General features: G+C 40.0%; 2 protein-coding genes across 2 annotated transcripts; both read right to left on the bottom strand.

Annotated features, from left to right (window-relative positions):
* Nucleotides 1-11822: 11822 nt before the first annotated feature.
* On the bottom strand, nucleotides 11823-14720 carry LOC131592021 (protein LLP homolog). The gene is made up of 3 exons (XM_058863250.1): nucleotides 14624-14720; nucleotides 14341-14524; nucleotides 11823-12047 (listed from the first exon to the last, which is right to left on the bottom strand). Exons 2-3 carry the CDS (start codon nucleotides 14519-14521, stop codon nucleotides 11884-11886), a joined length of 345 nt encoding a protein of 114 aa, XP_058719233.1. The 5' UTR covers nucleotides 14522-14524; nucleotides 14624-14720; the 3' UTR covers nucleotides 11823-11883.
* A 488-nt stretch (nucleotides 14721-15208) lies between these two features.
* On the bottom strand, nucleotides 15209-22728 carry LOC131592020 (protein lifeguard 4-like). Its single transcript, XM_058863248.1, has 7 exons — nucleotides 22588-22728; nucleotides 20674-20782; nucleotides 19308-19413; nucleotides 18220-18253; nucleotides 17229-17346; nucleotides 16707-16752; nucleotides 15209-16060 (listed from the first exon to the last, which is right to left on the bottom strand). Exons 1-7 carry the CDS (start codon nucleotides 22679-22681, stop codon nucleotides 15854-15856), a joined length of 714 nt encoding a protein of 237 aa, XP_058719231.1. The 5' UTR covers nucleotides 22682-22728; the 3' UTR covers nucleotides 15209-15853.
* Between the last annotated feature and the right edge of the window lie 3532 nt (nucleotides 22729-26260).

Here is a 26260-nt window from a genome sequence, read left to right as displayed (position 1 = left end):
CTGATTTAAGCCTCTACAGCAACACTCAGCAAAACACATAAACTCAAAAAAGAGAGAAGAGCTCAGTATTAAGCTTCAAGATCACAGACTTCAGCAGGGATCCATAGACCTTCAAGCCTAATGTTTCTTTACATGGGGGGCAATAAGTGGCTTTGCAGAAGGCTCAAGTGTGTTGAATGGGCTTGTCTAAAATCAGTCTTCAAGATGTATTCTGAATTCTGTTTCTCTCTGAGAGTGCCACATCCAGGCCTAACAGGAGATGCCTGCTCACAACCAAGCTCTCTGGTATGTTGGATGCTACTTACATCTTTCCTCCCAAAATATCAACAGTTTTGTCTTCTCAGATACCACCCCACAAATGAAAGAGTTACGTGGCTGATGCAAGGCACAAATTCTGCTTGCAAGGAGTCAGGTCCTTCCTTCCTGTCAAACCCTGGTTTGAGCCACCAGGCTGTGGGTTCTATTGATTTGGAAGCGAGTGTGGGAGGAAAAGAGGAAATTTGGGAGAAAGATATTGGGCATTGCTATGCTAAAGGTCTAATCCATATAACTCACCCAAAGCTTTCTTCTGTAGTGAGTGGACAGAAGCAAGTAGAGGAAAACAGATTATTATAGGCAGAAATAGTCAACAAAATATTGAGTTAAATATCCCCTTGAGCTGTCCCTTACTTCCTCCCATGATGGAAAATGTATCTAAGGATAACCAGCTCTGATTAAAGTCTCTAAATAAAGAGAGTAAAGCTGGAGTAAATGAATGTTGCTCTGATTTCCCAGCTGTGTTTAAGGATGCGTTATCAGTCTGCAACAGTTTTGGACATGATCAGAGACACAATTATAGGCACCGAGCGAACGTGTGAACCCAACAGAGAAGAGCAGAGGAAACTTTGGGGTCAGCTAGTGGCTCTTTTTGCTTCACAGTTTTTAAGTTAGGAGTCCTGTTTTTGTACATTTCCTCCTCTGTGTTCCAGGTTTTCATTGAACCTTATTTTTCTTTGTCTCTGGCTTTATTTCCTGTGGTCATTAAGGAGTGACCCACAAGGCAGTAAGCTATCTACCGTGAGCAGTTAAGCACCAAAATTATCTTGAATCCATCATTTACCCTTTTAAGAAACTATCTCTGTTTAGCTGACTCAGGACTTGAGCCAGCAAATGCACAGCATCGATGCTAGAACTCGACAACCTCAGCTCCCCTGGGCAAGAAATCAGGAGACAATGGCAAGAAAAACCACTTGAAAATTGTTAAAAAATAAAATAATTGAAGATCAAAGTTAGTGCTGTGCCCAAAAATATGACAATTCTTAAGAAACATATTTACTCCATTTGGTAGATGCTGCATAAACTGCATGTAGCCCCACTTCTCCTGAAATCATGTAAGAAACCTGATTCCCTTGTTAAAAGGCATGGTGCACTCCCATAATTTTAGTGTGTCCCTCTTTTCTTACTGTACAGCTGTGGCCTTTGCAGTCTTAATGGCTTTGGTAGCATGTTCTCTCTCATTTATGCTTTACTGAACAGACATGTATATATTAATCTTTCTCTAGGTAATGAACTCTGTAGCTAAGATGTGGCTCTAGATCTAACTGAGGTCAGGAAGGAGGAAAAGTATGACAACTGACAACTACTAGCTATTTTTAGCTATTTCATGTTAAGGAATTGTTAGTTGTACTGTAATAATTGTGTCAAGGCATCTCAAAATGTAAAAACTCCAAATGTACCACCATCAAGCACAGGGAATTTGTCAAAATGGAATGCCATTAAAACTCTGGCTGATCATTTTAATTACAGCAGGGAAACATATGAAACAACTTTCTTCTATCAACTGTGTAGGTAAACAAGGGCTTTGGTCATCACATCCTCATCACCTATTAAAAGTCACCTTTAATAATCACAACCCTGTCAGCTGCTCACCAGTTGCAAAACCAAGCAGAATTAACGTTGTTCATCCAATTAGAAGTGCATCAAGTAATTGAGTCAATTCTCGAGGAAAACATAAGGCACTTCTTTGAACCTCTCGTTCTAGATTTATTCTGTACCCTAATCCATAGTCACTGAAATATCTCTATTTTATTAAAGCAAAATATTTGGATTTAAAACATTTGAGTATTTAAATTAATACTACCATGTGAGTATATACACATACATGCATTCACACATATGTAGGCATATGTAAAGTTTTCATTTTTTTGCTATAATCTATAAAAGTATCATATAATTTATTGAAGTGCAGAAGATCTATTTTCCTTTCCCTTCTTCTGACAGTTTCTCTCTCGCCCACATGGTTTATATGAATGATATTTATAACAGAGCTGTTTTGATCTGATAGAGCCTCAGTGAATTTACTGCTGTTTCTGTACCACTGTAACTGAACCTGACAAGAACCAGAAGAATCCACAGTTTTATTTTGGGCTTTATAGGTTTTTCCTCACTCCCTTTTCTCATGCCTGGATGGGGTCGGCAGCTAAAGGCGACCCGCACATTCTGCAAAAACAGATAGCTGTTAGTCTGCAGGAACTGCAGGATGAGATAAATTGCTCCTTTGATCAAAACCAGGGTCAATTTGCCCTGGCTAATAATTGGTTTGCTATGGAAGAAAAAGAAAAAGAAAAAGAAAAAGAAAAAGAAAAAGAAAAAGAAAAAGAAAAAGAAAAAGAAAAAGAAAAAGAAAAAGAAAAAGAAAAAGAAAAAGAAAAAGAAAAAGAAAAAGAAAAAGAAAAAGAAAAAGAAAAAGAAAAAGAAAAAGAAAAAGAAAAAGAAAAAAAGAAAAAGAAAAAGAAGAAAAACTGTACAACAGTATTTTTACTTTAGAAAAAGAAATGCAGTATGTCCTTGCATATAATTACTAACTGTAGTTTCACAAATAACATAAGCTGCCTTCAACCATCAGCCTTACTATTCTAAACACACTGCTATATTTTCCAAGAACTTAGAGGATTTTGAAAACGGATGTGCATTTCCTCTTTGTTAAGACAAACATTTGTTTCTGGTCTTCTTCAGATTTTCTTCTTAACACTACATATAAAAAAGAAACCTGCCGAAGTGTTTTGGATGGTGCAGAGGAAAGATAAATATGACTTAGATTTCACCCTACTGTAGAGGAACGCTATTCAGGCACTCAATAATTAAAGTTTTATTTTACGGTAAGCATTTGGTAGCTACAATCAAATATTAAACTGCTTTTAATGGATGGTTTTATTTTGGATTTTGTCATAAGTGTTTGTACATAATAATACATTTTTGCTGATCTCAAACATAATTCTATTACAAAAACAATTGCTGCAGTATAAAAAAAATAACTGAAGTCTTACGTCATGTTCTTTTTTGTCAAATACTCCAAGCTCAGCTTCCCTGAAGTGCATGAATGAAACTCCAAGAAACTGCACTCCCAGTAATTCATACTAGAATCCAATACGAGCTCTTTTTTTTTCCAGAATGTATCCACATTTATTAGCAATCACCAGATGGGATCCCAGTGTAACCTCAGGGAAAAAAACTAATGGCTTTCCCATCAAGTCATATTTGGATATGATCCAGTCACTGTTAACATATCCAAATTCATTAGGAACCACTGAATCCAAACCCCATTTAATGCAAAAAGATATTTGGGAAAGATAATTTTGGAAATCATTTAATTTCCTTCTACAGCAAAACAATCTCTAAAAATGTCAGGGCAGACTAGAAATTGAATTCATTGGTTTGCACTTTTGTGTTAGTGAAGTTTCTGACAGAAATAAGACTTTAAAATGTAGAGTCTCTGAACGAAAGATAATGTAATAACTAAAAAAAAATAAATGTATTTAGACACTCAATTAACATTTGAAAAGGTTTTGCAAAACTTTTTTGTTCATTTTATTTTCAATGAAAGCTGGAATTTCAGCTTCTCTGGTTTTTTGTTAGGTCTTTTATTTCAAGATTTAACCTTTGTTTCCAGACCAATGAATGGAAAAATTCTCATTCACTGGAATTGGTAGGTTTAGTTAAAACATAAATTTACTTTATTTGTATAGATTTATGAAAATTTAATCTATTTCTAATCTACTTTTTTTCCCCCAAGTATGACTTTATTTCTATGAATTAAGCAACATTTAATTTCTGGCAAGTTAAAAAATATTTTTCAGTTTTAAATATTTAAATTTATTCCATAAATTTGTTCAGCTGTATCATTGTGTGTCTTTCTTAAATTTTTGTTTAGATAAAGAAACCTTGTTTTTTGTGTTCTTACAGAGTTTTTTGGTGTTTTTCTTACTGTTTTTCTTACAGAGTGGGTCTTGTATTCCTAAAATATTTTTCCCTCTAATTTTATATTAATTTATATTGTTTTACATTTACTCCTGAAATGCTTAAGATTATTTTATTTTTCTCAGCTTCAATTACAATTGCAGGAACCGATGCATTTGTTGTAACAGTGTTTGTTGGTATAAAAACAAATCTTTTTTCTGTGAATTCCTAAAAATAAAATCACTTTTTGCTTTGTGATTGCATGGAAAATAGTTTTTGTAGTCTCAAAACTAATTCTACCCTAACACAAACTGTTATCCTTTTTGGTGTGTCTGAGGTTACTTTTAGAATTTTACGAATCTAATTCATTTTTAACCATGTGAAACTGCTGGTTTAAATCATTGCACATCATTACATTTGGACAATGAAAACAACACAGGCATTTTTACTTGTCTCTGGTCAACCTCACTTCTGGATTTCCCTGACACAGGACCTTTGCTGAAATCACCACGTGGAGATTTTAAAATGCAAATAAAACAAGCAGATATAAAACAACTCTCTTTCCACTGAGTTTCTGAAATTGTCATTAAAATGCTTCAGCTGGTTGATAAGAAGCTTTTAAAGAGCCTTCCTTCTAAACACAAAACACTATATATCAGAAAAAGTCATGGATCCCTTTGTGCACTTTCCTGGAAAAAGGACATGTTTGGGGGGGGAGGGGGGGAGAGATTGGGGAATCATTTTCATGAAGTCGCATTTTTAGCATATTTTTTAGAGAATAACTTCGCTCGGTTATATCATCAGTAAGAACATCAAGTGGTTTTACACGTTTAAATGGCACTCCTTACTAGGGCAGAGTACGTGACTGTATTTCCAGCCGCTCTGCGGGCAGTTCGGGAAGCGGCGAGCCCCAGAGCAGCGGCAGCACCCCCAGCAATGCGAGTCCCCGGCTACGGCACCGCTCCGCCGCTCCCCGGCAGGCACTGCACGCCCCGCTGGAAACCCAGCTCCGTCCGAAACCACAGAAAATGGCACGGGCTGCCGGCCGTGCCGTGCCTCCCAGGGCCCGTGAGCCGGGGACACTCCGGGGACACTCCGGGGACACCCCGGGGACACTCCGGGGACACCCCGGGGCCGGCGCCGCCTGCCGGACAGCGGCTGCCCCAGCGAAGCGCGGCTCCCGCCCGGCCAGCAGGGCCCCGCCGGGATCGCTCCTGCCGGGAGGCGCTTCCACCTCCCCCCAAGTACCCAGTGGCCAGCCCGGTTAGCGATGCCACCACCTCACGGCACCCGTGTCACTGCTGAATCTGAGAAAAGGCATGACAAGTTGCTGCCATTGAGCACGAAAACGGATAATCCGGTCTCATTCACTAGTGAATTTGGGTGATGCTGTCATGGGCAATGAAATGTTGAGATGGAAATATGCTGTGTGACAGACTTTGCCCTTTGTCCCCTCCCATCACTGTTACAGGGCAGTTGTGGAAGCACAGTTTTACTTCCCACTGCTAAGGGTTTCTGTCAGGAGCTGGTTAAGGAGTTCAACTTAATGGCGGGGGGAAACCCAAAAAACCCCAAACCCTACAATTTCTTCTTCTGAAGATGAGATTTGACAGCATGTGTTAAGGACATGCATCGGCTGTTAGCATCTTTCTGGTTGCCTAAGGAAACAAATGCAAATTTTGATTTTAAATTTTATAACACATGGACACATAGACACACATATAACACATTTATGGACACATAGCAGCTTAGCAGATTAGTATTTACTTTAAACAGCAAGCAAAATAACAAAAAATCCACATGCAATCTTTGCCAAGAGAAAAAGAGAAAGCCTAGTGCTTGACTCTACCTCTTTAAAAGTGATGGATAAAAACATAGGTGTTTGTTTGTAGTTCCTGAAGTTATTACACCAGCAAACAGAAGCTGTAACCTCTCCCATGGATGATCTTACACCCTGGTCCCTGGTCTCGCACTCCAGGAATTAAACATTTTTCTCTCCAACACAGTAGCAGCCAAGACATGGATGAGCAGTTCCAGCAACCAAATTTGCTCTAAAGTATGGCCACAAGAATTCAGGCCACAAGAATTCAGGCAGACTTAAGGACATTCAGGAGAGAAAAACACGCGAAGTGTCTGAGGGCACCCAGCTGTGCTTTAGATGGGTCACTTTGCAGCTCCACAATCAGCTTTGCACATAACCTGGTGCACTTCAGTTCTGGCTTCTTCCTGTTCATCCTCTAACAATACCATGTTCCAAGGTTCAACAAAAGCAGTGTATCTTACCCTTCTTAGTTCTCACAAACAATTTAGTTTTAAATATCTTTTTGCATATATTAAGGGAACTGAAATTTTGCATTTGTGATGAGGCTATTCAGTAGCAGTAGTGATAATTAACTAAACCCAAGAGACTACAATCAAGAAATCATTGTCACTGAGCCCTTCTAAGCTTCCATAGAAATGTTTTGTGTTCTGTTGCGAGACAAACTGCAGCTCTGATCAGATCTTCAGCAAGCTCTGTCATACTTTGCAGAAGATGGACAGAAGCACAATTGGTAGATCTATAAAGTTCTTGTTTCAAACATATCAGAATCCACCAAAGCTAAATTTACAGAACATTTACTGTCAAAGTAATTTAAAGACTCAAGGTAGCAAGCTGTACCATGGAATAGCTATTGCACCTATATGTTATGAATTTGTTACCTTTCAAAAGAGAGATATTGTATGTTTCAAATAACGTAAATGTATGAATGGACCAGCTGGGCTGGTGAGCCATCCTGAGACAACAAATGCACCTTTGCTTCTTGAAATGCTATCCACGAACCCAACCTCTGATTAAAGGCAAAAGTTTAAAAATGCTGTAAAATCTGCATTCAGACTTTAAAAGCCTTGCAAGAAAATTAACTGCAGTTAGAGAGAAAATATATTAGGCAATAGTTTACTGAACAAGAATATAAGTAACTTTCACCGCCTAGTTGACTGCACTGAAAACAGAAGTCAGTTTGCTCTGAATATACAAGCACTTCATAAGCAGTCCTCATTGCTGCCTTGCATAGGACCCTTGATACGCAATCCTCTTTTGCCACACCATGTACTGTTCCTAACATTTCAGACCTTTTATACTGAAATATGAGCACGAGAAAGATTAGAGACCTGAGAGAGCAATGTTGAAGTGACTGGGATGAGAGAGGAAACAGTGCAAATATCCGCTTCCCATTCTGCCTTCTCCTTTCCTTTAAATTCTGTCACTATTGATTAGGTAGAGATCTGAAAAAATGAAGTAGTGTAGGAAGAATAAAATGACAGTGAAAATGGTAGGCTTGTCACAACTGTGCAGTGTTTACCAACAGAAAGAAGTTGCTAGTTCTTTCTCACCTTTAACTTGGGAAAAAAAACTCCCAATGTCTTTTTCTTCAGAAGTAGGAAATTGCAAGTTGGACAATGCAGCTGGAGAAGGGAAAGGAAAAAGCCAAAAAGAGCCTCTTCCTGCAGCAGTGAGCTCTCAGATGGCTCAGTCAGTCCTGCCCTGAAACGTCACTCCTAGGCAAGTTTAAATTGATGGCAAAACCATGGCCTTAAGAGAGCGACGCATACATAGCTCTTGCTTCAGTCTCATGCTCCCCACAAATGCCATAACTCAATTCAGACTATGCCACCCCGAGCAGCAGATTGCTTTGCACCACTCAGATTTCTCCATGCTAAGGCTACAGACTCATGCCTGTACTAGACATGTTCACACTACAGATCAGATACAAGTCAGATATCCAGCTTCCATCAAAGTCAGAACCTACGCAACTGTTCAGGTGGCAGGAGGAAAAGGTGGAACAGAAACAGGTATGCACTACAAACCCTTTGTACAGGACTCCTTTTGTTGTTTAAGAAGTTGTGACCACATATCAGGAGACCATTTTGTACCATGTTGCCATGACATTCCTCCTCCCAGTACTAAGCAGCTCCAAACTGTATTTAGCATCCTCTACAGCCACAGTGTCAGCTGTAGATAAGACTCCAGTACTATGCCCTCTATTGAAAAAGATTTTCAAAACTCCCATTCAATGCACTTGCTTGACTTGTCTCCAGAACTTCTCTCCACCCTCACAATGCTGTACTGCACAGTGGCCACACCAAGAGGCACTAATGCCACAGGAAGAGAGGTGTCTCATGCACCAGGACAGCCTGACACAGCCTCGCCTTCACCAGCCTGGTCTTTCTTCCTGGTCTTGTACTGCCTCCTACTGACGATGCTTTTTGTACAGTAAGGCTGTAAGACAATCTAGCTGAAAAAAATGGGAAAAATAAGAATATTTTCAGTGCATCTTAGCTAACTGGTCCCCTAACTGACTTGACTACACAGTGCAGAGGTGCCCCAGGGCAGCAATGAGTTACCAGAAAAGCCCAGGAACTGAACCATCAGTGCTGCCAGTTGTTTTAGGCATCTGAAATAATTCACTTTAAAAATCAAGTCCTACACACTAGGTCGAAAAGGGCAGACCTTGTCATCTTCATAAGAAACTGCCATCAATCTGCAGGACATTTAGCAATTTGCTAATGCAATTTTTATACTGTATGAATATGTGCACATCTTACGCACATAAACATTTCAATAAAATGACAGAATTTAATTCTTTCAGCGCTGGCTTTTCTGCATGTAGCTCAAAAGTAAATGCATTATTTCCTCTACTTTCTGTATGTAGGTCCAGGAAACACAGCTACCACAGCACTTTGTAGGTAGGTGGCAGAAAGTTGCAACTAAGCAGTTTCGTAATAACACAATTACAGAATTAAAAAACCCCAACCACCACAACAGTGCCATTTAATTTATACACTTTCAGACTTTTAGACATCAGTTTGTTTAATCAACTACAACCTTTTTTCCCTCAACCCCAACCTAAAGAACATTTTTTACATAAAGACCAATGAACTGTGATATTATTAGAATGCTGTTTAGAAGCAAATCAGTTACTCCCTTGAAAATCCCTCTGTGGACTCTTAAGATATGTATTTCAGTCAAAACCAATTATGTATAAATTTATTTCTATTGTAAGGAAACATGACTTTTTCCATCAACTCAAACGGAAACATGTTTCAGATTCAGCAGTATGAATCAAATACTCAAAGGCAACTAAATAATTTGGTATTTCCACTCAAAAATAGTTGGTAAAAACAAATTCCAAGCACAAAATTACAGTATCCACATATACTATGCTCAAATCCCAGAAAGCAGAATTTGCCTGCTGTATCCTCAGCCTCTGGTGTTACATCCATGCAGCATGTTTAGCCAGGTTCCTGCTGTCTGTCTACAAGCAAGCTTTTAGCCTGGATTACAGATCCCACCCAAACAGCTCCCAAAAATGTTTCCCAGCCCACAGAGAGCTCTGCCTCTGTACCCAAGTGAGGTACAACATTGTACACAATACACTGGTACTAGAATAAGAGCTATATTCCTGTAAAGACAGAGGTTTATTCCTTCCTTATCCCCCATTTCACCTCAAAAATAAAACAGGATGTCTTAAAATATCTGTAGTTTAAGAGAACGTTTGACTTTACCCTGGACACCATGAAGGAAATACCTCACACAGCCAGTATTGTTACAGGAAGGAAGCAACTTCTAAATAAAACATCAGAGTGCAGTGTCTGCTGTCTTTCACTAGAGATTCAAATTCTTATCTGGTCACAAAAGCAGTTGATTAATAAATCTATACAATAAAGCTCAGGGCTAGGTCATAAAAGCACAAATAAGCAAGACTATTCAGTTATGAGGGTTAATTTTCTCTTTATAGAGGAAGCAGCAGAGGCAGGAGTGAAACAGCTCTGGAGAGAGGACAGTGTGAGGCAAGTGCAGCAGTGGCAGGCTCAGTGAAGATGAGGCAGATGATGGCTATGCACCTAAAGAATAAACTGACCCTGAAGTTGTACATCTAAACAGGGGGACTTTGCCAGTTTAATCATCTCCACTTGGGAAAAACAGCGTGCTTTCCCACTGGGAGCTGCTTGAAAGTCATCTGACCTCTATAGAAAAAAAAAATTGTTCCTACATCATTACAATAGTAAATAAATACAATCTGACTTTTCATTCCATTCCTGGTCAAACACATTCATGAACACTTTCCTCCACATGAATCAATTTTAAAGTAGCTCTAATCTACATGCTAATATTTAGGTAAGTTTGATACCAAAATCTACATCCATTTATCTAGTATGACTAAAAAAATTGACAGCAGTAGCAGCTGTTATCAACTAGCAGGGCTTTTATCAACTTAATGGAAATATTTTGAAAGTACAGTTATTAAGGGCATATAATTTGGTAATATGTGACCTAGATACCATACTAAATCATTAACTGTCAATTTATGTGAAAATAGAAGACACACTGGTTTTCCTTTTAACATCACTGTAGTTTTTTTATGTAGCTTTCTCCTAACGATAACAAAAAACACACTGTATTTTTCCAGAAAAACTTAATTTTCCATCATACTGAGTTCTTCTTACTAGATTTTAGCATACTACACCTAGAGTAATTATAAGAATAGATCTTCTTTCCTATGCCCAAGTTACCACAATGGATATAAATCACAATTTGTGGATAATTACAGAATGTGGATCTCATCTTACATGAAGCTGCACAAAGATTATGCCCTGTACCCATGCCTGGTATTTGCAAAGGCACATCCTGCAGGGTGGATACTGTAATTATTTCCATCCTTGAAATGAGAAACATTTTAAAAACACAAGCTTTCAGGACAACTAACCTTTGTATCTGTCATCAGGTGTTACTGCCAAGTAATATGCACCCAAATGCATAATCACAAAAATGGTATCTGTTACACAATCATGCAGTGTTTCATCCTATGCACACAATGTAAAGCAGATAGGTAAGTACCATTTTAAGAGAAATAAAAGGCTACTGAAAATACATATGGAAAGGAAAATTCTCATTTACTTTACTAAAACTTGGAAAAGATCTTAAATAAAGCTATTTTATTTCCATTCTGTGCATCTGTGTGCTCTCATTTTAATAATAAAAGAATCAACTGTACTTTCACTTACTTAGTTCCTACGATATTTCTGTTGCAGACAGCAATGAAATATTTTGTTATTCTCTTTGTGAACTTATGTCAGACTGACGCTTTCTCATTTTACTTGCAGAATTTTCATGAGGCCCTGGTGTTGTTTCAGCATAAAAACTTTGGAGTTACATATGAAGATATATTTTTGTTAATTATCAGACGTTAAAAGCAACACAAGTCAGTCCAACAAATTTTACAGAAGGATTTAAAGGATACAGCATGTTTACAGAATCCTTTGGTTATATTTACTAAAGGACAAGGTACACTGACAAAGACCACAGTACAAAAACATCTGGTTTAATTACTTTTAGGATTTCCTTTACTGTTTTTGGTATTCATAATAAAAGATGAAGACCCTCACCCGCCAAGAAAACAGATACCCACAGGCAACAATTAATCTATTCAAAGGCACTCAGCTTGCTTTTTAAGTTTGGCAGACAGACACCAAGCTACTATTTCTTTCACCATTTGCTGGCTAAATAGTCTCTTCAAAAATTCATTCGACACAGTAAATTATACTCAGTGACCAAGCACAAAATCTCATCAGTTTATATGGGAAATTTATTTTGTTAAATAAAATATTCATGATCTTACAAAACTGATTTCACCAGACGAGGCCTTTGGCCAATTTTGATTTTTTTTTCCCTTTAACACGCTGAGCCTTAAGCTTCTTTCTTTGCCTGGAATTCATCCATATTGGGTACTGTCCATGCTGGTCTAGGAGAGTTTTTTTGTTTCGTTTATTATCCAGCTCCATTTTGCAGTCATCTGAAAATTAAAGGTATTTTTAGTGAATAAAATGTCTGAATCAGCTTCACAGAATCTATTTTGTTACTAGATTCCCCCAAGTGATAAAAATATCCCTAGACACAACAGTATTTGTATATAGAGAACCGAAGGGTTTATAAACTGAAAGCACTTTCCAAACCAATGCAACTGCAACCCAGGAACTTCAACAGTTGATAGTAAATGTGCAGTATGTTTCCTGAAGACCATGTCTGGACAAAGCATCTTATTCCTTAGTCTGCAATCTGTTCCAATCCTGTGTCTAAGAACGTTGTATATTCCATCACAGAAACATGCATGAAGCCATGCACTTACTGAAACATGCACAATTACACACTTTTTATGATGTAATGTTAAAGATCTACTCTAAAAATATATTCTGAGTGGAAGATGAAGCCAAATAAAGGGAATAGTCAAGAGAAAAGGTGAAATACAGTGACAGTAGGAAGTATCAGCCAGTGATCCCACGCTTGCCTCTAGGAGTGAGGTCTAACACATTTACAGTCAGAAAGAGAGGATTAATCTCTAGGATGAGGATGACTGCCCATGGTCACTCCCAAGAACGGCATCCTCAGCTGCCTAACACCCCATGAATGTCATGTCTCAGTGAGATAACAAGGTGCAAGAGGAGCACCTTGCAAAGTACTGACTGGAACTGTGCTCTGGAATTTCATTCCAACCTTGTTCCCAAATTATATGTGTACAACTCAAGCCTTTACCGCAAGTTTTATGGAGAGGAAAAAAGACTTCTATGTTGTGCTTGTCTGATGTTGGGAGACAAAGCTCACGAGGAAAAGGCCAACTGGCTGCTTCAATAGTTGAGGCCGATAGTCTACACCAGAGATGTGCTTATGGAGCCCAAAATTGAGGGGCTTGCAAATACTTGCAATCAGCAGAGAATCAGCACAGGGGCCTGGTGGCAGAGCCAAAAAGCCTATTCAGCACAGCTGACCTTACATTATTTTTTTCTTAAAAGAAAAAATAGAAAAAAAACATTCCCAGTGCACTGTAAACAGTACCCTAAAGTAACACAGTAAGATGTCTGTAATATATACCTATATACCTTCTTTGGCTGGAAAATTATTTATCTGTCTGCGGGAAGTACATTATTATGGGTGAAGTTTTTATCTACTTCAGTTCTTGTAACACTTAGTGATGTGAACTCCCTTGTGTCCACAGTTAGTCCTGAAAAGTCCTCTTAAAGAAGACACCATTATTTTCACAATACTTGTAGCTGTTCTGTGAAATATGTATTTTCTTAGGTATTTCTGAGGCTTCTATCTCTCTGCAAAATCCATGTGAAATTTGCCACCTGTAGAGAAGTTGCAAGCAGAGTTGGAAGGAGGTGCAGAACGACCGATGCATTTAATTCAGAAACTAGGTTTAAGGCAATGATTTTTTCCTTCAACTTCAGCATCAGAAGTCAGACAGCAGTCCAGAACATTTTGGAAATTCCATTCTAACTATCTCTTGAATAATAACTTTTACACTTGGTTTGCGGGATAGATCAGAATCATGGATAAAATTACAAGCAATAATTGAAAGTACCCTTAATTGGACAATTATTTTTATATAGCATTCTGTTTCCATTTACAGTATCAGAATATCTTAAGTGGCACAAATTGGAGAATCAAAATAAGACTATGATTTAGTTTGGATGTCAGTTTTGGAAAGAGAAGGTGTCTTTCTGACTCATATCCAGTATGCAGCTATTTTAAACGTCTATTTCCACTTCCTGGGTTACTTCCTTTACAGTTTACATTAGATTCCAGACACAAGGAAGATGGCATTATCTGTAGACACCTGACACCCACTCCTGCACCATGTGCAATACAACACTAATTGCTATTCAGAAACCGGGCCCGTACTACTCCTACTCCAACTCCTGTGTGTTTAGGAGCCTCTTCAAATTAGGAGAGTTTGGCAGCAAACATAATGCTGTGACTGGAACAACTGCTAAGTGGTGAATCTGCATTCAGCTGATGCTGTCAGAGATGTCCCTCCATACGATACATCACACACTTTACGTACTAAAACCAAACTTTAATAACCTCGTTCCACAAGTGACCGGATGCAATATGGATGCCAGTGTTGCGAAATGACCAGATTTAGGGTTTTAGCTTTAGAAGGACAAGCCTTCAGACTCACTGTTCTCAGCCTGTAACAACCACACGCCTGATCCCGGCGGTGAAAGTCACAGGATCAGTAACAACACTGCAGGGCCGCCCGCACCTGGGCGACTGCAGCAGGAAACGCCAGCCAGAGCCCGACTCACCTCTCTGCTCCAGGACTTTCTCGGGGGGCAGCACGGTCGCCACCTCCTTGACCTCCTCCATGATGACATCCGCTTTGGTTCCCAGGATCTTCTTCAGCTTCTCCAGCTCTTTGGGCGCGTTCTTCTTCCTCTTCTCCGCCCGCATCTTCCTCCTCCATTTGCTCCTCAGGCTCTTCGCCATGTCCTGCGGGGGGGGAAGCGGGAGCGGTTGAGGGCGGGCAGCGCGCGCACGGCGGGCTCGGGACGCGCGCGCACGGCGGGCCCCCCCCCTCGCCCCGCTCACCGGTCGCGCACGAGGCCGCCACACACACCGCGGAAGGCGGCGCTGCCCGGCCGCGCGTGCGCAAACTGAGGCGCCCGGCCTCGCGCGGGGGTAGATGGGCTCTACCGTAACTCTCCGAGCGAGTGCGCGGCATGAAAGGATAAACAAGTGTTCCCTCACATCGTAAAAAGCAAGGTTTTGTTCTTAGCTCCTGTTCCGCTGTTCTGAATGAAATCCTAAGGCACGGGAGAGATTATCCCACTCGCTCGAACCCACTCGCGGTCGTACTTCGACAGCGTCACGGAAAGCGCACCCGGTCCCAGCTGGGGCAGGCAGGCAGGCCGGAACATTGCCCAGGAACAGCATTCCTCGCCGCTCACCTCTCACTGACAGGCCGGGCGAGCAGTAACAATCCCTCACTGAAGACGAAGGAAGCCTTTAAAAATCGTTTTTACGCTCCCTGCCCCTCCAGCATCTCCAGAGCGTGGGAAGCAGCCGCAGTGACAGCACCCCTACCTTGCCAGCACCGACCCGGCTGCAGCGCTCACTCTCAGCGGCCTCAAGTTCTCCAGTCTCACTTGCAAGAACAGACTAAACGCTTTCCGATTTTTATTGACACACAGTGAGTTTTATTATACACAAGTTGATAAAATGCCATAATCAATCGCCAAATGATTTTTCAGAGTACTGAAAGATAGGCAATAAATAATACTAAAATGAAGAACATTCCATTTAATTGTTTTAACACCCTCACAGCTTCCATAGTGACAGCCCTTAACAAGGACAGAGTATCTCTGCCAGAGACAGCATATCATTTTACCAAACAAATACTAAAAAAAAAATTATCTTACTAAAATATTGCACAATGGTAAACTCATGCTACCCTTATGAGGGACATAAACGAATGATCAAACCCAAAGGAAACATTTTCAGCAGCTACAGAAGAGCAGAGAAGCTTACTATGGAGCAATCAGGAGTTGGCAAAATTTTAATCATTAATTTTGTCAATTGCAAATTAAGTGATTAAAAAAGTGACTGTAATGATGACAGCATGTTAACTACATAAAATACATGATCTGGAGAAGAACTGTAGCTATGTAAAAAAGCCATTTTCCCCCCTAAGGAGAGATCAATATTCATGGAATGCAAACATAATAAAGATTCAGTCTTCAGAAGGCAGAACTACTGAGATTGCTGATCATCCAAATGCTTAACTTTAATTGTGCCGTAGTCAAACCACACCGCTTTTGATTATTTTTTATTAAATGCCTCCAGAAAACGCAGCAGGTGTAAGAATAGATTTATGATGTCCAAGTAGAGATTGATTGCAGCCAGTATGTACTCTTCAGGGGACAATTTGTGCATCAGCAAATGAGTGTCATAAATAATAAATCCACAGAACAGAAGAGCTCCAGCAGCAGCAAACACCAACTCTATTGTCTCACTATAGAAAAACAGCTGGAGGCAGATAAAATATGAAAAAGATACTTGTGAATTTAATTTTTTTTAATATTAAAATCCCTGAATAATGATATGCCACATTTAATACACAGTCTTTCTAGTGTTATGTACACAAAACCATGGTATTATGGCCATATTTCAATGCTCTTATTCCATACACTCTCTAGTCACACAATCTCTGACTGTGTAAAAGTGCCTCCACTTCAGAGGGAGGAAGCTCTGGCCTCCAGAACACTAACAGCAGAAAAACTAGAAAATCAAAATACGTCTCAAAATAAATCTCTAATCTCCTTCACATTCTCTTCATCAAGTAGTGGATATCAACTGACAAATTTTGTCAATCAAACCAAATACCCCTTTTACGCTGGCAAGAACAACACCCAACAAAAATCTAAATTGAACAAGTGTGGTTAGAAGATCACCAGCATTATCCAGAACAGTAATGGATCTGGGTAGGAATTTTCTTTCATTAAGCTACATTGGGCTGACCCAAACCTTCTTTTCTGAGCAACCTGACCTTAGTGGAAGGTGTCCCTGCTCACAGCAGCGTGGTTGGAACTAGATGATCTTTAAGGTCCCTCCCAACCCACACCATTCTGTGATTCTGTGAATATCTTTTAACTGCAAGCACAAAGTATCTTACCCTCAAGAAACCCGAGAAGATTAAAATCCACAAAAAAGCGAAGAGGCTGAAAGAAAATAAATTATACTGTGACCAACAATATACTTTCTTTTAGACTTAAAATATCCTCCATTTTTCTAAAACCTCTTCACAATATATGTGGCAAGTAAATGTCTGGAATTCTTAGATGCCAACTGTTGACTGGTGTCAGCAGTAAAATTTTACAAAGCTGTTAAAAGTTATGTTCTAACTTTCATTTTCTTAAAGTTTTGAAACATCTGCCTTCTCTCTCAGTGAAAAATCCAGGTAAACTAAACAGTTTTCTAATTGTTTTAAGATTCTTTATCACTGAAAAGATTTTACCAAGGATCAGAACCAGGTAAAATTAATAATTTAAAATAAATAACCCTCACTATTCCCTTGAAGCAGGTTCTGTTGACCTATATTTCTTATTATACCTGCAAAGGTTGTTTTAAGAAAGAAAAACAAGCCAACCTTAACAACAAGAAAAAATTTTAAAAAATCATCAATATGACAACATACCCTGCTCCAAATTTGCTGAAGTCTCTCTTTGACTGCAAGGTATATGCAGTCAATCCAAGAAATACAGCAGCAGTAAGAATAAAGGCTTGCAAGACGATGGACACATCATAGAAACTCACTGTAAACAGAGAAAGTGATCTGTCAATTAAAGAACACTACACTGTATTTGCTGAGTTATCTTTTGAGAACAGAAATTTAAATTTAACTGTGAACAAAACTGAGTAAATTATACCTGAACTTGTCTTTGCATTTCAAATTCATGATCACAGGACTCAGGGACCTTGTACTAGCTAAGTTTGACAGTTACTTTAAAGCTGTAGCTTCTTAAATGGAAATAACTGGTCTTCCCTAGTCAGAATTATGAAAACACCAACAAAACAAAACGATTTTAAGCACAGATAACAGAGATCTTAAGGAAAAAAACTGTATGAATTTTTCATGATACTGAAACAAGGGGAAAAAGAAAACAATCCCCTATAAAGGCTTGAAGTTGTGATTAGGGGACAGGAGGGGAAAGATAGCAGAAACAAGTGCAACCTTTTTCGTCCCTCCTTCCTCCTTAATCTTTCCTTTCCCCAAACCAGGAGATCATAGGCCACAATGAAGAGGTTTCATCTTATGCTGTAAGGTATAGTTTGAGGTGATGCCTCATTTCAACCCTGACTATGAAGGTACAGAATTCTCCAAACTCAAATGCCCTTTGAGAAAGTTGAGGGGGCTGATAGGACTTTTTCAACTTATGCTGAAAGAATGGAATTCCCCAACTAATTTCTCACTTCAAGTTTATACAGTTTAATTTCTGCATCAGAATTCAGTTTTCTCCCTTGATTCCCTAGCTTTTCTAAACTCCTGTCACTGTCATTAAAATTTTCAAACACAGTTCGTTATTATTTTAGTCACATCTAGAAAACCCTAATGGCAATTAGTACAACATAATGGATTCCTTTTCCAAATTCTTTATGGAATCAACAATAGGATGGCTACTATTTACCTGTAATGGCAACTGTCAGTGCTTCCAGTAGTGTCTATAAAAAGCAAACCCAAAAAAATAGAAGGATAAGAAAAAAATCAAACCATTAAACATTAGGTCTCCTGTTAAATCCTTGTGTATGAAAACACGCTAAATTTTTAACAAGAAAATGGCAGTCAGACTGTCTCACTGGGCTGGAAGTTGTGTTACATAAAAAGAGTACAATACAAAGTGAAAATGAGTGAGACACCGTCCCTACAGAAGAATGTCTCATTTTCTACTGTAAGTGCACAGCATTTATATGACACTTCTTACAAACTATTCAAGGAGCTATAAAATGAATACATTTTTAGTATTTTGTTGGACAGCTGTCTAACACTGTCTGCATCAGTTTCCTTTCCACACTTACCCTTTAAACAATCTGTTTACTTACACAGCAAAGCTGTCTTTCTGTTTTATCACAAATACAATTTAGGCAACTCTTAACGCATCAAATCTTAATTAAGCTACTGTGACTTCTTTTCAGAAGACTCATTTGCTACGTAATCCAAAATACCCAAGAGCAACTGCTAGCCTGGATCTACATATTCACAACATCAGCCAGAAGACTTTGAGGACAGCTCTGACTGATCTGCTGTGCTGGAAACATGCTTGGAATTTAGCATCAAAAAGACAACAATTGGAGGAATAAACAATACGGCTGGTTTGGGTCTCTGCTGGAGGCCCAATTTAGGTAACAGGAATGCCTCCTCCTTTCTTACTGAGCAGTTCCATAGAAAAAATCCCTGTCATCAACAGAACAATGAGAGCAGATAGATTTACACACACACACAAAACCCCTTGCTCAAACTGGCTCCAAGTTCTAACACTCTTTCTAGAAAGATGCTGAAAGAAACCTGAAGTGCCTGTTATCTAGGAACAAGCTGTGGACAGAATCTTCAAAAAGTAACTCAGACCTTCATAAATATATAGGATGTCTTTCAAGGAATTCAAGAAAAACAACTGACATACCTCTAGTTTCAAGGAATTAACTACTATGCAAGATATTCCAGGGACTACTAAATGGAATTAATTAATCAACTAATAATTTAATTGATTTAAACACTTACAAATCCAAACAGCAGGTATAAATTAACAGGGTGCTGGTGTCTGTAGAGGGTCAGTGCCACGATTACAGCCAGAGATCCAAGTCCAGATATTAAAAGCAAGGCAGGCCTGTAAAATTCCATTAAAAAATACAATCAAATATCTGTAAGAATATGAAACAGTTTATATAAAACCGATTTTTTAAGTGATCATCTAAGAAAAGATATCCAAAGTAAATGTAAGGCAGGTTTACAGTAAAACTGTTCTAAAACATACTACTACAGATAATCAGTTAAAAATAGTACAGTCACAAGTAAAGGCTTTATTTTCATAATAAAGCAAAAGATTCCCCAGGAATCCATTACCTGGAAATGAACACATACAAAGAAGAAAATCCATCCATACAAAGTAAGAGTATTAAAGTACATGTACTGTTTTGCCTGTTCTGAACTCCATATTCAGAGAACTATTTTTCATAAGCACCCCAATGCAACAAACATGGGCACTAACTGCACTGTGGAAAATCAGTACTGACCAGTAAGTATTGCTACATCATTCAAGTAGCCCTCCAAGGAAAAACAGGACCAACATCAAACACAAAATCACAACAGTTCTAAGCCAGCAGGACAATTTTAAATTATCAGATTTAAGCAGAAGACAGTAGTTTTGCAATCATTGTTGTATACTCTACAGGTAAGACAGAAACTGAAACTTTCATGCAGTGTTTAATCCTCCTTTTTTTTTTGGGCTTTAAAGTGAAAGTTCAAAAGCGCACTTGGAGGAAAACAGAAACTCGACTCAGTGTTCTCCTTTCCCAGCTGTTCCTTTCCCTGGCCTTTTCACCACACTTTGAATTTTGAGGTTTATTTTATCATTAAAATCTGAGAGGCAAAAAGAAGTACGCCCACAGGAATTTATGCAGAATAATTATTTTGGGGGAGTGGGGAGGGGGTAAGAGGAAAAAGAAGACAGGAGAGAGAGGAAGAGGAGTAAGACATGATTCTGGTTTTTGGAACAGTCACCTATAAATAACAGCATTCCAAAGATATTCTAAAAGTATTTAGACTGTAATACAAGAAATGTCAGTAACTGAGATGTTCTGCAACTCATGTCAAAGTATGCATAGCACAAATATTGAAATAAGCACTATTAATAAAGCATTGATTAAACAACAACACAACAAAAAACAATATGATAGTTTTCATAGTAAACTGAGGAGAAAATTGTCAGAGAAGAAAAGTTACTCCCTAATCAAATTAAAATCTATCTATTACAGCAACAAAACATCAAAAGGTTATAAAATTTATTAGGAAGACTGAAGTGTAGCAACAAGTTACGTATTTTATACCTAACACATGCTAAACAGCTGCATTTCACCTTAGAATTTACCTCTCATGAACAAATGCCTGCACTCCAGTAGAGTATAGGAAAATTGCAGATGTGACTGTGGTCAGTAGAACTTGAACAGAAAGAATGCTGTAGACCTTTCGCAGAAATGCTGGAATAAGGAAAATAAAAATGAAACTACTTCTGACTTACACTTTCAAAGTTCAACAGCAAATCAGATACAAGTTTTCATTTTCATAAGGAACCATTATAAAGTCATAGTGAAAAAGCACAGAACAAAGCTGTAAAAAGCCATTTTACTTAAAAAAATTAACACAATATTACAGCAAAATTTATTCCTGGAAATCATTATTTAACCATTAACAATGATGACAAAAGAAAGATAGAAAACACTTGCAAGGAATTTCATTTGAATTAGTTTAAGACCTACACCCATTCTCACTATACTAACAGCATACCTTCTCTATCATGTTACTGTTGCCTAATGGACCTAGCTGAAAGGATTAACACGGAAGGCAGAAACAGCCATAACAGTTTAAAAAGGTAAAGTTTTTACATGAATGTCTATTTGATTTCCCTTCCATCATATTAAATATCACTTATCATCATTTACAACTTGCATTGTACTGAACAGCTGGGTACAGGCTGGAAAAAAATCCTAGAATTAAGAGGCTTCTTAATTCTAGAATTACTGAAAGAAAAGTGTAGTTCGGGACATACAGATATATCATAAAGATATCCTCTGTTCTGAATAGAAGGAGACCAAGTCCATTAGGCAAAATGCTGTAGAAGGAAGAATAAGCTTATAGGGGAGAAAAATTCAGTTATTAATATCACAGTCTTAAACAAGTTTAAGAGCACATACTACGAGAAACTGAATTACCTGCTTGCAGCAGGTAAAGTGAAATACACTTGCAAGCCATGAGGGACTGGGGCCTACTCTGTCATAATAAACTGACCAAACCTCCCAGCTCGCAAAGCCTTCCCCCTACATTACTAAACCCATCAGCAATTTTACTAGTGGCATTACCTGTTTCATACCTCCTATGGCACACCTGTTATTTTTCAAGCAAAATAAAATTGTATTTTAATAGGAAGCGGTCTCCTGATTATCAGAAATAAATAATAAAAGACTTCACAGCACATAGCCGTTTTTTATTCCAAAACGTGTCCAGTAACACTATTTCAGCAAGGATTACTGATTAGACATATTCTACCAGAGTACTCAGTGCGTTTCAGACCTGCACATGAACAGCAAAGCAGGATTTCACGGGCATTAGGATAACCTCTCAGCATGCCAAACGCTTTGGTGGAAGAGACAAAAGTTCTACCACCTCACAGAAGAAATTCAAATCCTTCAGTCTCATGATTAACTTCTGTAATTACAGTCATTAATTCTAGCAGTATGTGTGAATCACAGAATGAATACGGCTGGAAAAGACCTCTGAGATCACCGAGTCCAACCTGTGACGGAGCATCGCCGTGTCAGACAGACCATGGCACCCACTGCCACGTCCAGGCTTTCCTCAAACAGCTCCGGCGAGATGCCTCTCTGCAGGGACTCTGCAGCTCGTGGACCATGTTTGGACTTCAGAACTCGTCACTCGGGACAAAATCAAGTCTGAATCTACACAGGGTACCGAGTGCACGGGGTAACCCCTCTGAAAAGACCTATCCCCTTCACGGTTAAACGACAGAGCCTTTCCCCGGCCGCGGTCCCTCACCCCTGATGCCTAACCTGGACTATACAGCGCTCTGGCTCCGCACTCAGCACCTCTAGCCAGGTTAAAGCACTGCGCGAAACCCGACTGCAGCTCAAGGCCAGAGGTGACGGAGCATCACAGAGGCGCCTGTTGGGAGAGCAGGGCCACACTGGGGGCAACGGGGACCTCTCCGCAAGCGTTTGGGGGGCTGAGGCGAGGCTCTGCGGCTCTCCCGCTCATCCGCAGCCCTTACCCATGCGGATGTGGACGCTGGCCGAGGCCACGTTGCTGCCATAGTTGAAGTCATCCTCGATGGAGCTCCTCGGGTAGCGCTGCTCGGCCGCCATGGCCGCCGCTTGTCTCCGGTTCCGGGGGCGCGGCCGCGCTGCGCCGAGCAGGGCGCCCCGCCGAGCAGCCGAGCGCGTCGATCGCAGGCGCCGCCGCCGCGCTGAGCAGGGCCGAGCAGGGCGCCCCGCCGAGCGGCCGAGCGCATCGATCGCGGGGCTGCCCGAATGGCGAGCTGTGCGCTCTCCCGTGTGTAGTTCAGGTCTGAAGGGCGGCAGAGGAAGCTCCAGTGACCGCACAAAGCCAGCCCTTGGGCTGCTTTCCACCTGGATTGCCTCTGCCTGCTCTGCCAGCAGGCTGTGCACGGCTGCAGACACTACCTGCGTTCAGCGTGCCTGGTGGAAGCGGCGTCGGGGCTGATGCTCCCGTGTATCCCACAGGGATGAGCTTCACTCCCCAAAACCTTTAATGCAAAGCAGGATTTTCTTCGGCGTTCTCCTAGTTTCGTGTCCCGTCCTTCAAAGTCAGTGTAACTGAACAGAAAGCAAAGATAGCCAGCGTTTCTCAGGCAGCACAAAGCACTTGGGACAGTCAGACCTGATGGTAGCTCACGCTGAGCAATCACAAGAGCTACGATTTGGGGATGCGGATGGGGGGAGCGCGGTAGGTTGTTTTTTAAACTGGTGAATATTATCTAAAGTGTGCCAAGACACTGAAGCCACAGACACTTTAGAAATAGATGTAACAGATTTGACTAGAAGTGCTTTTGAACATTGGAAAATAGTGGCCTGAACTGTATCCAGCTTCTCAAGGGAGAAGTAAATCAACCCTATGATTTCGTGATGAAATAATCTTGAGCAGTTTTTCTACCGGGCTGACTTAAGATACTACATTTCACTTGCAGAGACAAGAATTATGAGCATGACTTTATATTCTGGGAAGTGTTTATGATTTTCTTAGCATCATTTTGCATTTTTTAGTTGCTGCAGAGTAGGATCTTTCGGTTTAATCCTGAATTTGGAGCTTTATTCATTGTTCGTGCTGCTGAATAGTAACTGTTTTGAAATAGTTATGGTGTCTGCTTTCTCGCATCTGCCTCTGCAGAAGGACAACACTGATGTTCTCCCAGAAGCAGCATTTCGAGTTCTGGTGTTGCCTTCTCCAAATACAAGCAGTGCTGTTTTCTTTAAAATACCTCTTAGGAGCATTCTGTGTGAGAAACAAAATTTCAGAGCATTGCCACAGAGTTGACTCCTGCAAATAGTTTGAGGCTTGAGATGATTGAAGGACAGATATAATAATAGCCTTCAAATATTCTTCATAAGGTTGTTGCAGTCCTCCAACTGTGGAGAAAGTGTCACATTAAGAGGTAGCATGGCTTAGACTGCAGTAGGGAATATTCAGGGTGAAAACTTGAGTACTTTTAATTTTTAGAGTAATCAGGGTGAAGCTGTGGAATAGCCTGAGGTTTAGGCACAGGCTGGGAGATAGGAGATGGCAGGAAACAGGCACATGAGCCTTTGCGCTCTCACACACCCACATCCCACATGTGTGGAAGATGTTGGTCTGATGGAAGCCACCAAGATTCATTACTGAGCTTATTTGTCAGGGCAAGAGACAAAGCTGCAAAATCACCCAGTGACGCCACTGAGAAACACAATCTGCCAAAGTTGCTGCAGATGGGAATGGAAAACTATTTACGTCTGCAACAGTGATATAGGCTGCTATTTTCATGCCAAAAGAGAGCATCATTCTTGTCTTAAGGCCTTTCTTGTTACTTGCAGGCACATATAGAATGCAGTTCTTTGGAGTGACTGTACTGAATGAACATTTAATGACACTGAGTGCTTTCAATGTCTTTGCAATTTTCCATTCCTCACTTGGGAAAGTATACCTTGTAAAATGCTAAATATGCCTTATAAAAAGGGAAGTGTGTTTTACGTTGCCTTTCTTTTCTGTATTTGATGTTTTCATAAACATACCTCCATCACACTATTTTTATTTGAAACCACAGCAGTCCCACAGTGACTTGCTTAGGGCTGGCTAGACGCTCCCACTCTGTGTGTGTGTGTGCAGGGGTGAAAGAGCTTTCTGTTCTCCCAGGTTTTGGTCTGGGCTCCGGTATGGGGAAAGGAAGCTTGCTGTCACTGGAGGCCTGGGTAAGGACCATGAACTCCTCTGTGCCTTTTGTCTGCGTTACACATAATCCGTGGCTTTGCTGGAAAAAGCCCATCTGTTGCTCAGAGGTACTTGGAAAAGGTACTTGGAGTGTTGCCAGGATTCTGCTTCTTTCCAGAGGTTTGTTTTTAAATCATTGTGCCAGAGGCCCTTCGTTTGCTTTGAGCAGTGTTCCCAGAGTGACCCCTCTCAGCATGGCTTTGATACACATCTGGGTATCTTCACATCATCACGGCTGTTGCTGAGGCAGGACTAAATGGTCTCCTCTTCCCAGACTGCCAAGTCCATGACCTCTGCATGGCTCCATACAAATGCATAAGGCACTACTGCTGTGGTAGTGCTGGAGTGTGGTTCCAGGAGTACGGAGTCACACATGGGGCCCTGTGGCTGCCTGCCAGCCTTTCCAGAGGGAGGTAACATCCAGGCAATTTGTGCTCAGGATGGCACAGCACACGTGGGTACAAAGCAATGTGGGAAAACAGGAGAGAAGTTTGGTTATGTAGGTGCATCCACATGGCCATTAACCATTCATTTATCCCCAGGTCAAAATAGCTGGCTAAGTTAAAGAGATCATTTAATTGTGTGATTCTGAGGAATCTTAACTTGAAGAAATGTGAGTTTTAGCAGCTTTCCAGTATCTAAGGGGGGCCTACAAGAGAGCCAGAGATGTACTTACTTACAAGGGCATATTTTGATAGAGGTGGTGCTTTGAAATGAAAGGGAGCAATTTTAGGTTAGATATTACAAAGAAATTCTTTACTGTGAGGACAGTAAGGCACTGGGACAAGTTTCCCAGAGAAGCTGTGGATACCTCTTCCCTGGAAGTGTTCACTGCCAGGTTGAATGGGGCTCTGAGCAACCTGACCTTAGTGGAAGGTGTTGCTGCCCATGGCAGGGGGATTTGAACTAGATGATCTTTGAGGTCCTTTCCAACCTAAACCATGATTTCATGAGTTACTGTGAAATTATCTTCACGCTTGAAATACAAATGGCAACTGGGGACAATCGTGTAATTGTAAAGTTATTCCAAATTATATTTCAACGTGTACAGTATGTAGGTGCAAAACCATCACAATGTTCTTACAGAGCAGGAAAATAACAAGGAAACTCAGAGGGAGATTTGCCATCTGTTGCTGTAAAATCCCTAATGGTGAATTTTCAAATCCACTGATTAAGGGAAGAGAGTTTATCTTCTTTACAGTTTCATGAGAAATACTCTACCCTTTAGCAAGCTGATGACAAAGCCAAGCTATCCTAGGATGAATAAGTTTCTTTCAATGTTTCTTTGGTTTCCTACAGCCAACATATTTGTCTGATGGTGGCATATTCTTTTTCCTATTAAATCCCACCTGCATTATAGATATATTTTTTTTTCATTACACCTATTGTAATCATCCTATTGTAACTTAATTAGCTCATTTTTAATTTTTTTTTTCAAACCATGTGCATTTTTGATAAGATAT

Source organism: Poecile atricapillus, chromosome W (genome assembly GCF_030490865.1).
Source record: "Poecile atricapillus isolate bPoeAtr1 chromosome W, bPoeAtr1.hap1, whole genome shotgun sequence".
Taxonomy (NCBI): domain Eukaryota; kingdom Metazoa; phylum Chordata; class Aves; order Passeriformes; family Paridae; genus Poecile; species Poecile atricapillus.
This window is presented reverse-complemented; position numbering and strand designations above follow the sequence as displayed.